The 16,755-nt window shown below is 45.2% G+C and overlaps 1 protein-coding gene across 1 annotated transcript; it reads right to left on the reverse strand.

Moving 5' to 3' along the window:
- Window positions 1-800: 800 nt before the first annotated feature.
- LOC144605352 (acidic mammalian chitinase-like) lies at window positions 801-10,670 on the reverse strand. The gene is made up of 12 exons (XM_078420501.1): window positions 10,623-10,670; window positions 9,070-9,099; window positions 8,759-8,960; window positions 7,865-7,921; window positions 7,571-7,736; window positions 6,982-7,106; window positions 5,924-6,050; window positions 5,060-5,242; window positions 4,306-4,422; window positions 2,763-2,901; window positions 2,017-2,293; window positions 801-898 (listed from the first exon to the last, which is right to left on the reverse strand). The coding sequence occupies exons 1-11, from the start codon at window positions 10,645-10,647 to the stop codon at window positions 2,031-2,033; spliced, it is 1,434 nt and encodes a 477-aa protein (XP_078276627.1). The 5' UTR covers window positions 10,648-10,670; the 3' UTR covers window positions 801-898; window positions 2,017-2,030.
- Between the last annotated feature and the right edge of the window lie 6,085 nt (window positions 10,671-16,755).

A 16,755-nucleotide genomic window follows, 5' to 3' on the forward strand; every position in this document is an offset into this window, starting at 1 on the left:
CTCCAAAAGAGTCACCCCCTCAGTTTCCCGTTAAGTCTTTCCCCCCTCACCTTAAACCCCTGTCCTCTGGTTCTCGATTCCCCAACTCTGGGCAGGTTCAGAGAATGTCATCATGAATCCTACTGAGTTGCAATAAGGTGACCCATTGTTTCACCCACGGGAACATGGAACTGCAGAGATGGATAGGATTCATGGTCCTTGTGGAGATGGTGTGGCAAGTCTCCGGAACTGGAAGGCCTGGATTGAGTGGACGTGAACCGGATGATTCCATTACTTACAGAGTATAGAACCAGAGGCCACAGCCTCAGAATAAAACAAAGTACCTTTGGGAAGGAGATGAGGAGGAATTTCCTTTGTCAGAGGATGGTGAATCTGTGGAATTCATTGCCACAGACGGCTGTGGAGGCCAACTCATTGGGTATTTTTAAAGTAGTGTAGGAAAATAACTGCAGATGCTGGTACAAATCGAAGGTATCACAAAATGCTGGAGTAACTCAGCGGGTCAGGCAGCATCTCTGGAGAGAAGGAATGGGTGACGTTTCGGGTCGAGACCCTTCTTCAGATTGATGTCAGTCTGAAGAAGGGTCTCAACCCGACTCGGGTATTTTTAAAGCGGAGATTGACAGATTCTTGATTAGTGCGGGTGTCGGGGGTTATGGGGAGAAGGCAGGAGAATGGGGTTGAGAGGGAGAGACAGATCAGCCATCATTGAATGGCGGGGTAGACTTAATGGGCCGAATAGCCTAATTATGCTCCTGGAACTTATGCACATGAACAGACACAAAGTACGCTGTTATCTCCTTGAAAGTATGACTTTATTTTATTGTTTTAACAGCAACAATTATCTTCCTGTTTGACAATCGTTGGTGGAAGTTCCAAGTTGTTTGTCGAGCGCAGTCTGCAACAGAAAGATCATCTTAGATTTCTCACAACCAGGAAGGATGTCGACACACCAGATCAAAAACAATATCGAAAGTACCTCTTTTTTTAAGTTTCTAGTTTAGTTTGTTATTGTCACGTGTATCGAAGTCCAGTGAAAAGTGTTTTAGTTTGCGTCATTACAATCGAGCTGCCCACAGTGTACAGATACAGGATACAGGATAAGATACCTCAGTGCAAGGTAATGTCCAGTAAAGTCCGATCAGAGATAGTCCAAAGAGCCATGGGGCAACACAGCAGGGAATCAGGCCATTCAGTGCATCCCTGACCCTCACTCATTTCCCCAACATTCCCATCTGTTCTCCTCAGATTCCAACCCTCACCTACACATCAGGGGCAATTTACAGAGGGACGGTCAACCAGCAAACCTCCACGATGTTGGGATGTGGGAGGAAACCGGTGCACCTGGAGCGCCATGGGTTCGATCCTGACCTCGGCTGCTGTCTGTACGGAGTTTGCACGTTCTCCCTGTGACCATGTGGGTTTCCTTCGGGTGTCATAGTGTCTTAGAGTCATAGAGTGATACAGTGTGGAAACAGGTCCTTCGGTCCAACTCGCCCACACCGGCCAACAATGTCCCAGCTGCCCTAGTCCCAATTGCCTGCACTTGGACCATAATTCTACAAACATGTCCTATCCATGTACTTGTCCAACTGTCTCTTAAACGATGGGGTAGCCCATCAACCGGGTGCTCCGGTTTCCTCCCACATTCCAAATACGTGCAAGTTTGTCGGTCAATTGGCTTCTGTAAATTATAAACTGTCCCTGGTGTGTAGGATGGTGCTAGTGTACGGGGCAATCACTGGTCGGCGTGGTCTCGGTGGCACGCACCGCCTGTTTTCGTGCTGCATCTCTAGAGACTAAAGACCAGAGGTGACTCCACTGGGTGACAATACTATGACCAAGGAACGTTTAGGGCGGCCAGTCACATTCTACTCTTGTGTTTCTTACCCCACTTGAGCATTCCAGTGTGGAAGGGCAAGTACGGTCAGTATGGACTTGTTGGGCTGAAGGGCTGGTTCTGAGCTGGAAGACTCGATGGCCAGTGTAGAGTGTGAGGTGGGTAAGCAGTCTCACCTTCTGCCTTCCCTCTAAGGCCAGTTGCAACATTTACAGGATGGATCAAAGACTAATCCAGTGGCACAGGTCTCCAGGTAGGTGCGTCCATTGGCGCACTGGTAGAACTTGGTCTTGTCCTTGGGATCGGGGAAGGTACCATTCGCTTTGCCCGTACAGAAGCCACTGCCTCCACTGCTTCCACCGCCACTGCCTCCACCACCTCCACCTCCACCACCACTAGGAGCATCAGTAGGTGGAACCGCTGGCTTCAATGTTGTCTTGGATGGGACGCAAGCTGCAAGGAAACAAAGTTCGTTACACTGTAGGTTCATAAGTTCTCCTAGATTCAAAGTAGAATTAGGCCATTTGGCCCATTGAGTCTACTCCACTATTCAAACATGGCTGATCTATCTCTCCCTCTCAATCCCATTCTTCTGCCTTCTTCCCATAACCCCTGGCACCCGTACAAATCAAGAATCTGTCAATCTGTGCCCCAGCAATACCCATTGACTTGGTCCCCACATCCATCTTAGTTCATGTAGAAACTAGGAACCACAGATGTAGGAGTACAAACTACGACTAACCCGGTCAATGGAATTATCCCACTGTGCCCCCCCTCACCAACTCGAGAGCAGTCTTGACCTCCCACCCACCCCAGATGCTGGTCTATAAAAAGAGACACAAAGTGCTGGAGTAACTCAGTTGCTTGTTCCTTACACCCACCACCCTCTGTGTGAAAGACGTGGCCCGCACATCTCCATTACCTCCAGTAATGCCAAGGCCAGTGTGCAGAGTGTTGATGAGGGGGTAGGGTCCCTGGTGACAGAAGGCACCAGAGAAGTCATCTAGAGCAAGATCCCACACCATAGCTCCTCCAAAGTTGTTCTTCTTCAGCCACTCAACCTGGAACACACAATTCACAACTTTACAACGACCCTGAGTTAATAACGGCTTCCACAGATGTACCTTAGAAAGCTTTCTATCGGGATGCATCACAGCACGGTTTGGGAACAGCTCCATCCAAAACCCGCATGAAAATGCAGAGAGTTGCGGACGCAGCCCAGACCATCACGTGAACCAACCTCCCTTCCATTGACTCCATCCACACCTCACGCTGCCTCGGCAAGGCCAGCAGCATAATCGAGGACCAGTCTCACCCCAGCACCAGAGAAATAAAAACAGAAATTCCAAGTGTCCCCGATGTGAATCATTTCATGAGGGTGGCACGGTGGTGCAGCGGTAGAACTGCTTTGCTGCCTCACTGCGCTGGAGTCCCAGGTTCGATCCTGACTACAGGTGCTGTCTGTACTGAGTTTGTACGTTCTCCATGTGATCTGCGTGGGTTTCTCCGGGTGCTCAGGTTTCCTCCCACACTCCAAAGACGTACTAATAGGCTAATTGGCTTCGGTCAAATCCCTGGTGTGTGTAGGATAGTGCTGGTGTGTGGGGATCACTGGTCGGTGTGGACACGGTGGGTCGAAGAGCCTGTTTCCACGCTGTATCTCTAAACTAAACTAAACTAAAGGTTACTCCCTGCCTTGCTCACTCAACGCCCCAATGCAAATATATAAAATCCCCAGACACCAAATGTCAGACCCAAATCAGAAATAACCATGTTTAAACACCTTGGAAAGAGCATATCATCCATTTTAACAGGAACATTAAAAAATTTGTTCGAACTGATAATGAATCATGATCATCACTGAACATCCAAGGTAGCGCACAGATCGAAGGCAAATGTGACTTTATTACTTTGCAAAATTGGAATATTAATATGTTCATAAGTGATAAGAGCAGAATTAGGCCATTCGGCCCATCAAGTCTTCTCCGCCATTTACTCATGGCTGATCTATCTGTTCCTCCTAACTCCATTCTCAATAGACAATAGGTGCAGGAGGAGGCCATTCGGCACTTCAAGCTAGCACCGCCATTCACCATGATCATGGCTGATCATCCACAATCAGTACCCCATTCCTGCCTTCTCCCCATATCCCTTGACTGTTAACAGAGCTATCATTAAGAGCTCTGTCTAACTCTCTCTTGAAAGCATCCAAGGAATTGGCCACTGCTGCCTTCTGAGGCAGAGAGTTCCATAGTTTCACAACTCTCCGAGAGACAAAGTTTTTCCTCGTCTCCATTCTAAATGGCCTACCCATTATTCGTAAACCGTGGGCCCTGGTTCGGGACTCCCCTGCCTTCTCCCCAATAACGTCTGACACCCTGTTGGAAAGTCTGCAGTAGATATTGAGATAAACGAGACCACGATGGTCGACATGGGAAAGGTGGAACATGGATGGGCAGACATACCTTGTCTCCGAAGCTCTTGATGTTGTCATAGCCGACCCATATGCTGTCCTTGAAGGTGTATGGGGTGACCTGTGGGGCATTCCATTCCTGGGTGGCACCATTCAGGAAGCCACAGATCTGTCCAGAGACGGAGGTATTAGGGACCAATCTTATCGAGGTGGACAAAATCATGAGAGGAACCGATCACGTAGACGCACAGTGTCTCTGGCCCAGAGTCGGAGGGAGAATTGAGAACCAGAGGACATCAGGTGAGGGGAGAATGATTTCATAGGAACCGGAGGGGTAACCTTGTGACACCGAGGGTGGTGGGTGTATGGAACAGATGGGTGGAGATAGTGACACAGGCTGGTGGGGAACAGGAGACAAAATAGTGTCAGATAAGGAGCGGAGAGGAGCAGAGAAATGTAGAGAGATGTGCAAAGAGAGGGGGAAAGAGGAGAGAGAGACATGTAAAGAGAGGAAAGAGAAATGAACAGAAAGAGGAGAGGACGAGAGAGATGGAAAGCCGGATGGAAGGAGAGAGCGGGGGGGGGGGGGTAAAGAGGGAGGGGAGGATTGAAGGGAAATGGGGATCTCTGAGAGGAGAGGAGGGGAACGGAGAACACGGGGAACGTGGGCGGGCGATGTTTCAGATGGAGATCCTTCCTCAGGCTCCGGCACCTTGTGTCCATCTATGTTGTGTGTGGTTATTCAGTATTGGACTGGAAGATAGCATTGAGTAAAGGGCCACTCGGTTGGATTGGTCGGTACCTACCTCATAGTAGGCCAGGAAGCCAGCTTGGCGGGTGTATTTGCCGGCTGGACCGGCGCCTCCTGCTGGGGCACCCACGGCGGTGCTGGACGAGGTCAGTCTGAAGGTGTGTCCGTAGGTGGGGAAGCCCACGTTCAACTTGTCCACTGGAGCCCCCTTGCTCTTCCAGTAGTTCATGGCGTATTCCTGCACGGACACAGTTGGCATCAAAGGACTTTAGGCTCAGGTTTACGTTTACTGCAGGTTGATTATTGTCACAGTGAAAAGCTTCCAAACAGATCAGATAATGCCGTACATCAATACAATGAAATCAAACTAAGGTATAATCGACAGAGCAAAGGGGAAGATACAGAGTGCAGAATATAGTTCTCAGCAATGTAGCGCATCAGTTCCACAGACAAAGTCCAATGTCCGCAATGGGGTAGAGGTGAATCGGACAGTACTCTAGCTTATGGAAGGGACGGTCAGAAGCCTGATAACAGAGTGGAAGAAGCTGTTCCTGAGTCTGGTGGTGCGCGCTTTCAAGCTTCTGTACCTTCTGCCAGACAGGAGCGGGGAGAAGAGGGAATGACCGGGGTGGGACACGTCTTTGATTTTGTTGGTTGCTTTTCTGAGGCAGCGTGAAGTGTAGATGGAGTCAATGGTGGGGAGTGTGGTCTGTGTGATGGACTGGGCTCCATCCACAACTCTCTGCGATTTCTTGTGGTCTTGGGCTCAGTGCTGTGTCCAAACCGATCTGTGATGCAAGCCGACAGTCTGCTCGCGGTGGTGTCTGGAACAGTTACATGGACTTGGAAAAATGGGTTTGCAAATTCGGAGAAAGGAATTGAAAAAGTTCAGCAGAATTTATTATTCTTCAGCACTTACCACATTGAAGTAGATGTTGGTGTAATCCTTGTCATTAGGCAGGGGATACAGGGGGCTGTTCTCTCCAGTAACGTGGCTCCAGGGACCATAGAAATCGTAGGTCATCACGTTGAAGAAGTCAACTACCCTGCAAGAGAGGAGACCTGGGTCACCCTGATACCCCATGCACCAAATTAACATCAGAACGCAGAACTGTACAACACAGGAACAGGCCCTTCTGCCCACAATGTCTGTGCCAAACATAACGGCAAAATGAACTAATCTCCTCTGCCTGCATGTGATCCATATCCCTCCATTCCGTGCATATCCATGTGCCTATCCAAAAGCCTCTTAAACACCAGTATTGTATCTGCCTCCACCTCCACCCCTGGCAGCACGTTCCAGGCCCCCACCACCATCTCTGTAAAGGGAAATATGCACCTCTCCTTTAAACTTGAACATGATGCCAAGACCATCACTTATCTTCCTGCTCATAACCAGCATCCCTCCATGCCCATCGTTATCATGTGCCTATCTAAAGGTCTTTTAAATGCCACTAACGTATCTGCTTCAAACACCACCCCAGCTGGTTCTGACCGTCCCAGCTGGTTCTGACTGTCTACCCTATCTATGCCTCCATTAATTTTATAATCTTCTATCAAGTCTCTCCTCAACCTCTGATGTTCCAGAGGAAACAATGCAAGTCTGTCCAACCTCTCCCTGTAGCCAATACCCTCCAATCCAGGCAGCATCTGGATCATCTCCTCTGCACCCTCTCCAAAGCCTTCACATCCTTCCTGTAATGGGGACGGACTGACCTGCACGCAATGCTCTGAATGCGTCTTGACCAAAGACCTACAAGTTGACATCCTGACTCTCACACACAATGCCCCAACCGATGAAGGCTTTGAATGCATTAGGGTTGTGGATGGATCTCAATCACTAAGCTGGAAGCTCCCACCAATGAAATTGTGGAGCGATGAAAAACTAGTACAAATACGACCAGTCAAACTCGCTAAACTCCCGAGAGGAAAGCCCAAACAAAAGGTGCGTTTCTCTGCGTGTGGAAGGGCACTCACTTGCCGAGCTCAGGAACCTCGTAGCCAGTATCGATGTTGCTCTTTCCACCAGCAACGGCAGCTGAGAGCAGCAGTCGTGGCTTTCCTGCGCTTTTCCCCTCGGCCTCGAAGGCAGCCATCAGCTCCTGTGGGTCAGAGAGATGGAGCACTCCTTTAGCAAGAGCTCAAGTCTAGTCTGAGGAAGGGTCCCGACCCGAAACATCACCCATCCCTTTACCCAGAAAAGCTGCCTGACCTGCTGAGTTACTCCAACACTTTGTGTCAATTTCAAGTTTATCATATCATATCATATCATATATCTACAGCCGGAAACAGGCCTTAGTTTGGTTTAGAGATGCAATGTGGAAACAGGCCCTTCGGCCCAACCTGCCCACACTGACCAATATCTCCCATCTACACATCCCACAGAGTGCTGGAGTAACTCAGTGGGTCAGGCAGCATCTGTGGAGAACATGAATAGGTGACGTTTCACAGAATGCTGGAGTAACTCAGTGGGTCAGGCAGCATCTCTGGAGATAAAGGATGGGTTTGGCCTGCGTTTGGCCCATTTATTTTTACAAAGCCCATAGTGAGATGTCCTTGACTTCACCTGTGCCAGGACAGTGTAGAGATGCTTGTCAACAGGAGGACTTCCTCGAGACCCAGGATATTCCCAGTCGATGTCCAGACCATCAAAGCCGTACCCTCTCAGGAAGGCGATGACTGACTTGATAAAGATTTGCCGAGTTCCTGATGAGGCAACCATGGCGGTGAATCTGCAGGAGGGATGAATGTGGGGAGAGGAGTTAGAAATATGTCTTTCAATATTCATTCATATCACAGTCAATTGGAAAGACACTACTTTTTTTTAATCTAATGCTAATGTAAAAAGTTTCCATCTTACTTCTGGGTGCCAAAGTTCCAGCCTCCAATGGACAGCAGAGTCTTGAGGTTTGAATTCCTTTAAAAAATGGACAAAATGTGGTTTTAGAATTGTGTTTAGGACACCGGAAACCCGGAGAAAACCCGCACGGTCACAGGTAGAGCGTGCAAAGTCCGCACAAACAGTGCCCGAGGTCAGGATCCAACCCAGGTCTCTGGAGCTGTGAGCCAGTGGCTCTACCCGCTGCGCCACCGTGCCGCCAGTACTTACAACAGATGCAATCTTGCCACATACTCTTCAAATCCACTTGTTCACTTGATCGAACATTTCCAAGAGCTTGAAATGGAATGGTCATTAAACACTGGATGTCCCTCTGACTGCGGCAAGCACTGGAGAATTCATGGTTAAAATAAACCCAACCAGACCCAGTTCACCAGGGCTCCACTCCACCCATCTGTCTCCACCTCGCTGTATCTCTGAGAAACCAGGCATCACCTTGGCACTTATTATATTATTTTATTTTCATATTTCAGATACAGCGCGGAAACAGGCCTTTTCGGCCCACCAAGTCCACACCGCCCAGCGATCCCCGCACATTAACACTATCCTACACACACTAGGGACAATTTTTTACATTTACCCAGTCAATTAACCTACATACCTAACGTCTTTGGAGTGTGGGAGGAAACCGAAGATCTCGGAGAAAACCCACGCAGGTCACGGGGAGAACGTACAAACTCCGTATAGTTCAGCACCCGTAGTCAGGATCGGGATTGGATTTGGATTTGGGGAATATCCAATACAATGACTGGTTACAGCTTTTCACTGTAGCTCAGTACAGGTGACAATAAACTAAACTGGACAATGTAAACATCGCATATATTGCCCGGCATTTGAGAAACAAGGTTACTGTACTTGTTCTTAAGGCTGTTGATCTCCTGGTAGAGTTTTGGGTCGTTCCATTCGTAGGTGGCGATCTGATTGCTCTTCATTCCAGCGAAGGCGTAGATGATGTGCGTGCAGAGGCAAGGGTCCACACTTTGGGGCATGTATTTACCCTCTCCTGGTCTGTACTGCGCCCAGTTAGTGAAGTAACACACCAGCCTGTAGGCAGTGCCTGGGCAAGGGAGAGACAGGGGAGGGTGGGGGTCAGGATAATGCCTCGGTGGTACTCACACACAACGCAAAGCAACGCAATTCAAGGCTGCAAATGCACAAAGACTCACCCAGTTGCAGGCAGGCCAGTAAGACCACGGCTGGAACAGAGAACAGAGAGCAGCATGTTAGGATTTCGACAAACCTTAAGAAGTCAGGGGTTATGGGGAGAAGGCAGGAGAATGGGGTTGAGAGGCTAGTAAGAATTTGATTGTTCTGTTTCTGGTACATATGACAATAAAACACCCTCAACTACCTCTCCCGGTGACCAAGTGGGTTTTCTCCGGGAGCTCTAGTTTCCTCCCAAATCCCAAAGATTGAAGGTTAATTGGCTCTGTGTAAAATTGCCCCGAGTGTATGAGGAGTGGATGCAAAAGTGGGATAACATAGAACTAGTGTGAAGGGCTGAACAATGGTCGGCGTGGACTCCATGGGCCAAAGGGCCTTGTTTCCATACTGTATCTCTAAACTAAACATTTCCTATCCATGTACCCGTCCAAATGTCGTTTAAATGTTGTAATTATACTTGCCTCATCCACCTCCTCTGGCAGATCGTTCCGTAAACTCACCACCCTCTGGGCACCATGTTAGTCATGGAGTCACTCAGCGCAGAAACAGGCCCTTTGGCCCATCTGGTCCGTGCTGACCAAGATGCCCTATCTAAGCCTGTCCCAGTTGCCCCTGGATTCACCTTTGAATCTTTGCTCTCTCACCTTAAGTCAATGCCCTGTAGTTTTAGACTCCCCTTCCATGGAGAAAGGCAGAGACCATCCTTTGTGTCTCTGCCCCTTGTTTCTAAACGTCTGTGAAGTCAAACCTCAACCTCCATCACTCGAGGGACTCCACTCCATTGATAGTGTTGGGACTGAGGACTTGGCAAACCAGCACATACTGGGAGCAGCAGGTGAGGAAGCAAGAAAGTAGGAACATAATCTCGACTCAGTTCCAGCAACCTTCAACTGAAGATGGACACAAAATGCTGGAGTAACTCAGCGGGTCAAGCAGCATCTGTGGAGAACATGGATAGTTGATGTTTCACACAGTGCTGGAGTAACTCAGCGGGTCAGGCAGCATCTGTGGAGAACATGGATAGGTGACGTTTCAGAGTGCTGGAGTAACTCAGCGGGTCAGGCAGCATCTCCGGAGAAAAGATCGGGTAGAATCGAAACCCTTCTTCAGACACCTTTACTGTAAAACCTGAGAAACAATTTAACCTGTTCTCATCCTCATTCATAGAAACATGGAAACATAGAAAATAGGTGCAGGGGTAGGCCATTCGGCCCTTCGAGCCTGCACCGCCATTCAATGTGATCATGGCTGATCATCCAGCTCAGTAGCCTGTACCTGCCTTCTCTCCATACCCCCTGATCCCTTTAGCGAAAAGAGCCACATCTAACTCCCTCTTAAATATAGCCAATGAACTGGCCTCAACTACCTTCTGTGGCAGAGAATTCCACAAACTCACCACTCTCTGTGTGAAGAAATGTTTTCTCATCTCGGTCCTAAAAGACCCTTATCCTTAAGCTGTGACCCCTGGTTCTGGACTAGAATTTCAAATTCTAAAACTAATTCTTTCAGAAAGTATTCCAATATCAAAAGGAATTAAACAGCACAAGTCTCTTACCTGTTCCAAGAAGTAGCTTTGCCATCTTGTTACTGTTGCTGACTGGACCTGTGATGCCTCTTTTATACAAAGAGCGTATCACGAACAATAATCCAATCTGTTTGTTGTTCCTTTTATCGGTGAGATCGGGCTCTCACGATGATCCTCCTGCTGTTTACAAATGGAAAATAATAGTCCTTATCTTGACTTCAATATTTTCTCTTCGATAATACTTCGTCCCCTGTTCAATGTCATTCAGATTGGTCACCTTCGTTTTCACCTCAACTCTGTTCCTGATCCTAGTTGGAAATGACTTAGAAACGTAGAAACATAGGAAGGCCATTCGGCCCTTCGAGCCAGCACCACCATTCAATATGATCATGGCTGATCATCCACAATCAGTACCCCGTCCCTGCTTTTCCCCCCATATCAATTGATTCCGTTAGTCCGAAGAGCTAAATCTAACTCTCTCTTCAAAACATCCAGTGAATTGGCCTCCACTGCCTTCTGTGGCAGAGAATTCCACAGATTCACAACTCTCTGGGTGAAAAAGTTTTTTCTCATCTCTGTCCTAAATGGCCAACCCTTTATTCTTAAACTGTGACCCCTGGTTCTGGACTCCCCCGACATCGGGGATATTTTTCCTGCATCTAGCCTGTGCAATCCCTGAAGAATTTTATATCTATGTTTCTGTAAGATCCCTTCTCATCCTTCTAAATTCCAGTGAATATAATCCCAGCCGACCCATTCTTTCATCATATATCAGTCCCGCCATCACGGGAATTAACCTGCTGAATCTACAGTGCATTCAGAAAGTATTCAGACTGCTTCACCTTTTCCACATTTTGCTATGTTATTGCTTTAATTTAATATGGATAAAATTCTTTTTTTTTTATCATCAATCTACACACAATATCCCATAATAAAAAAGTGAAAACAGGTGTTTGGAATTTTTTGCAGAGTACATAAAAAGAAATAACTGAAATATCACATTTACATAAGTGTTCAGACCCTTTACTCAGTACTTTGTTGAGGCATCTTTGACAGCGATTACAGCCTTAAGTTTTATTGGGGATGATCCTCTCAAGCTCCATCAGGTTGGATGGGAGCATCGATGCATAGCTATTTTCAGGTCCCTCCAGTGATGTTCGATCGGATTCAAGTCCGGGCTCTGGCTGGGCGCACTCAAGGACATTCACAGACTTGAACATGAACCTCACCCTGAACATAGGATCCCTCCAGGGTTGCGTCCTTAGCCCCCTACTGGACTCCCTGTACACACATGACTGTGTGGCCAGGTTCAGCTCAAACTCCATCATCAAGATTGCTGATGACACTGTGGTGGTGGGCCAGATCTCCGACAACGATGAGAAGGCCTACCGGGAGGAGGTGGCTGATCTGGGATTCTGGTGTCAGGACAATAGCCTTTTTTTTCTTCTTTTTTAAAAAAAAATTTTGAAAAGCATATGTACAAATAGAAATAAAAGACAAATTTGTTACAAAGTTCTTACATAGCTTCAATTTTTACATTTTTAAAGAGAGAAAATAAAAAATAAAGAAGAAAGAAAAGAAAAACTATAAACTATTGGAATGAGAGAATAAGAAAATTTAAAAAAAGTATAACTATAAAAATTAAAGGGGGTAGATCCGGGAGACAATAACCACAGTTGTACATCCAACCCTAAACTAAAAATTCAATAAATGGAGACCATATTTTAAAAAATAACTCAGGTTTGTCAATTAAGGCAAATCTTATTTTTTCCAAATGCAGGGTCTCTGTCATTTCCGTAGTCCACATTTTAATTGTGGGGGTTATTGTTTTTTTCCAAAATTTAAGTATTAATTTTTTCGCAGTTATTAAACTGTAATCAAGAAAATGTACCTGACTTGTTGTAAAGTTTGTAGTATGTTCTGATAATCCTAATATAATTAATTTTGGATCCATATCCAATTGCTTGTTGATAACTTTAGAAACTATTTTTAAAATCTCCAACCAGAAATTTTGCACTTTTGTGCAAGTTACGAAAATATGAGTTAAATTAATATAAAGAATGTAAAAGGAATCTTAAGAAGGAAATTAGAAAAGCGAAAAAAAGATATGAGGCTGCTTTGGCAAGTAATGTAAAAGTAAACCCCAAGGGGTTCTACAGATATGTCAATAGCAAAAGGATAGTGAGGGATAAAATTGGTCCATTAGAGAGTCAGAGTGGACAGCTATGTGCTGAGCCGGAAGAAATGGGGGAGATATTAAACAATTTCTTTTCTTCGGTATTTACCGAGGAGAAGGATATTGAATTATGTGAGGTAAGCGAAACAAGTAGAGTAGTGATGGAAATTAGGAGGATTAAAGAAGATTGAAAAATATAAAAGTGGATAAGTCTCCAGGTCCTGAAAGGATATTCCCTAGGACATTGAGGGAAGTTAGTGCAGAAATAGCAGGGGCTATGACGGAAATATTTCAAACGTCATTAGAAACGGGGATGGTGCCGGAAGATTGGCGCATTGCGCATGTTGTGCCTTTGTTTAAAAAAGGTTCTAAAAGTAAACCTAACAATTATAGACCTATTAGTTTGACGTCTGTGGTGGGAAAATTAATGGAAAAGATACTTAGGGACAATATATATAATTATTTGGATAATCAAGGCCTGATTAGAAACAGTCAACATGGATTTGTGCCTGGAAGGTCATGTTTGACTAATCTTCTTGAATTTTTTGAAGAGGTTACCAGGGAAATTGATAAGGGCAAGGCTGTGGATGTTGTCTATATGGACTTCAGTAAGGCATTTGACAAGGTTCCACATGGAAGGTTGATTAAGAAGGTTAAATCATTGGGTATTAATAGTGAGGTTGCAAGATGGATTCAACAATGGCTGAATGGGAGATACCAGAGGGTAACGGTTGACAATTGTATGTCAGGTTGGAGGCCAGTGTCTAGTGGAGTACCCCAAGGATCTGTGTTGGGTCCACTGTTGTTTGTCATTTACATTAATGATCTGGATGATGGTGTGGCAAATTGGATTAGTAAATATGCAGATGATACAAAGATAGGTGGTGTAGTTGATAGTGAGGTAGATTTTCAAAGTCTACAGAGAGACTTGGGCCTTTTGGAAGGGTGGGCTGAAAGATGGCAGATGGAGTTTAATGCTGATAAGTGTGAGGTGCTGCATTTTGGTAGGACAAATCAAAATAGGACGTACAGGGTAAATGGTAGGGAATTGAGGAATGCAGTGGAACAGAGGGATCTGGGAATAACTGTGCATTGTTCCCTGAAGGTGGAATCTCATGTGGATAGGGTGGTGAAGAAGGCGTTTGGTATGCTTGCCTTTATAAATCAGAGCATCGAGTATAGAAGTTGGGATGTAATGTTAAAATTGTACAGGGCATTGGTGAGGCCGAATCTGGAGTATGGTGTGCAGTTCTGGTCGCCAAATTATAGGAAGGATGTCGACAAAATGGAGAGGGTACAGAGGAGATTTACTAGAATGTTGCCTGGGTTTCAGCACTTAGGCTGCAGAGAGAGGTTGAACAGGTTGGGTCTTTATTCTTTGGAGCGTAGAAGGTTGAGGGGGGACTTGATAGAGGTTTTTTAAATTTTGAGAGGGACGGACAGAGTTGACGTGGGTAGGCTTTTCCCTTTGAGAGTGGGGAAGATTCCAACAAGGGGACATAGCTTCAGAATTGAGGGACAAAGGTTTAGGGGTAACATGAGGGGGAACTTCTTTACTCAGAGGGTTGTGGCTGTATGGAATGGGCTTCCGGTGGAAGTGGTGGAGGCTGGCTTGATTTTATTATTTAAGAGTAAATTGGATAGGTATATGGATAGGAGGGGATTAGAGGGTTATGGTCTGAGTGCAGGTAGATGAGACTAGGTCAGGGAGAATGGTCGGCGTGGACTGGTAGGGCCGGACAGGCCTGTTTCCATGCTGTAGTTGTTATATGGTTATATGGTTATTAGCTTCTTGAAATTGACATTTATCACAAGTAGGAGAGATACTAGGAAAAATCCTATTTAATTTCGTCTTCGAATAATGTAATCTATGTATTATTTTAAATTGTATTAAGGAATGTCTAGTATTTAATGAACATTGGTGTATATGTTGTAAACTTTCATCCCATATATCTTGCATATGTGACTTGGACAGGTTGTGTGACTGGGCGGATACATGGCAGATGCAGTTTAATGTAGATAAGTGTGAGGTTATTCACTTTGGAAGTAAGAATAGAAAGGCAGATTATTATCTGAATGGTATCAAGTTAGGAGGAGGGGGAGTTCAACGAGATCTGGGTGTCCTAGTGCATCAGTCAATGAAAGGAAGCATGCAGGTACAGCAGGCAGTGAAGAAAGCCAATGGAATGTTGGCCTTCATAACAAGAGGAGTTGAGTATAGGAGCAAAGAGGTCCTTCTACAGTTGTACCGGGCCCTGGTGAGACCGCACCTGGAGTACTGTGTGCAGTTTTGGTCTCCAAATTTGAGGAAGGATATTCTTGCTATGGAGGGCGTGCAGCGTAGGTTCACTAGGTTAATTCCCGGAATGGCGGGACTGTCGTATGTTGAAAGGCTGGAGCGATTGGGCTTGTATACACTGGAATTTAGAAGAATGAGGGGGGATCTTATTGAAACATATAAGATAATTAGGGGATTGGACACATTAGAGGCAGGAAACATGTTCCCAATGTTGGGGGAGTCCAGAACAAGGGGCCACAGTTTAAGAATAAGGGGTAGGCCATTTAGAACGGAGATGAGGAAGAACTTTTTCAGTCAGAGAGTGGTGAAGGTGTGGAATTCTCTGCCTCAGAAGGCAGTGGAGGCCAGTTCGTTGGATGCTTTCAAGAGAGAGCTGGATAGAGCTCTTAAGGATGGCGGAGTGAGGGGGTATGGGGAGAAGGCAGGAACGGGGTACTGATTGAGAGTGATCAGCCATGATCGCATTGAATGGCGGTGCTGGCTCGAAGGGCTGAATGGCCTACTCCTGCACCTATTGTCTATTGTCTATTGTCTATTGTCTATTGTCTATTGTCTATTGCATTATAAGTTGATTCAATTCGTCCGCCCATGCTCGTCTATAAGATTCTGATGACAGAATGTCAGTATCTAGGAGAGTATTATAAATAAAGGATATTATAGCATTACTACGACCAACTAATGATACAGGAAGTGTTTTCCAAAATTGGATATTTCTGTGTAATTTAGTGAGTAAAGGAGGAAAATTTAATTTAAATAAAGAAGTATATTTCCTAGTCACGTAAATTCCAAGATATTTAAACTTTTCATAGGCAATTTTAAAAGGAAATTGTTGAAGTATGGCCAGATTGTGCTCAAATATTGGCATAATTTCACTTTTGTACCAGCTAATTCTATAACCTGAAAATGAACCAAATTGAGTTATGAGATTTAATAAATTCGGAATGCTAATTTCTGGCTTTGTAATGTATATTAATACATCATCCGCATATAAAGAAATTGTATTGGTTGTATGTTTAGTGTTATAACCATGAATATCTGAATTTGATCTAATACTCTCAGCAAGTGGTTCTATAATAAGGGCAAATAGAAGCGGAGATAGTGGGCATCCTTGTCTACAACCCCTAAATAAATGAAATTTGGATGACAGCATTTGATTAGTTAATATTCTAGCTGTTGGGGATGTATATAAAAGTTTCACCCATGAACAAAAAATTTCACCTAATTGAAATTTTTCCATCACTGAGAAAAGATAGGGCCATTCTACTTGATCAAATGCTTTTTCAGCATCTAGCGAGATGATTGCTAAATCTTCGTTTAATAGTCTATTTGAATATATTATATTGAACAAGCGTCTCAAATTGAAAAATGAATATCGTTTAGCTATAAAGCCTGATTGATCGGGGTGTATCAATTTATCTATAACTAGACTTAATCTATGAGCTAAGATTTTCGCTAATATCTTCTGATCAGTATTTAAAAGAGCTATCGCTCTATACAAACCAGGGTCTTCAGAATCCTTATCTTTTTTAGGAATAAGTATTATTGTTGATTCAGTCAGAGTTTGTGGTAATCTCTGTTGTTTAAAGGCGTGACTATATACAGTTTGCAAACGTGGAGAGATCAAATCACTAAATTTTTTATAAAATTCATTATTTAAGCCGTCAGGGCCAGGAGTCTTCCCATTTTTC

Source organism: Rhinoraja longicauda, chromosome 24 (assembly GCF_053455715.1).
Source record: "Rhinoraja longicauda isolate Sanriku21f chromosome 24, sRhiLon1.1, whole genome shotgun sequence".
Taxonomy (NCBI): Eukaryota; Metazoa; Chordata; class Chondrichthyes; order Rajiformes; family Arhynchobatidae; genus Rhinoraja; species Rhinoraja longicauda.

Excerpts from the sequence above, each read along its gene's own strand:
- LOC144605352 (XM_078420501.1), bottom strand. The coding sequence starts at position 10,647 with ATGGCAAAGCTACTTCTTGGAACAG. Across the intron at positions 6,051-6,981 it reads GAGGTTCCTGAGCTCGGCAA|GGTAGTTGACTTCTTCAACG; the intron begins GTGAGTGCCCTT and ends CCTCTCTTGCAG. Across the intron at positions 2,294-2,762 it reads TGGCCTTGGCATTACTGGAG|CTTGCGTCCCATCCAAGACA; the intron begins GTAATGGAGATG and ends GTTTCCTTGCAG.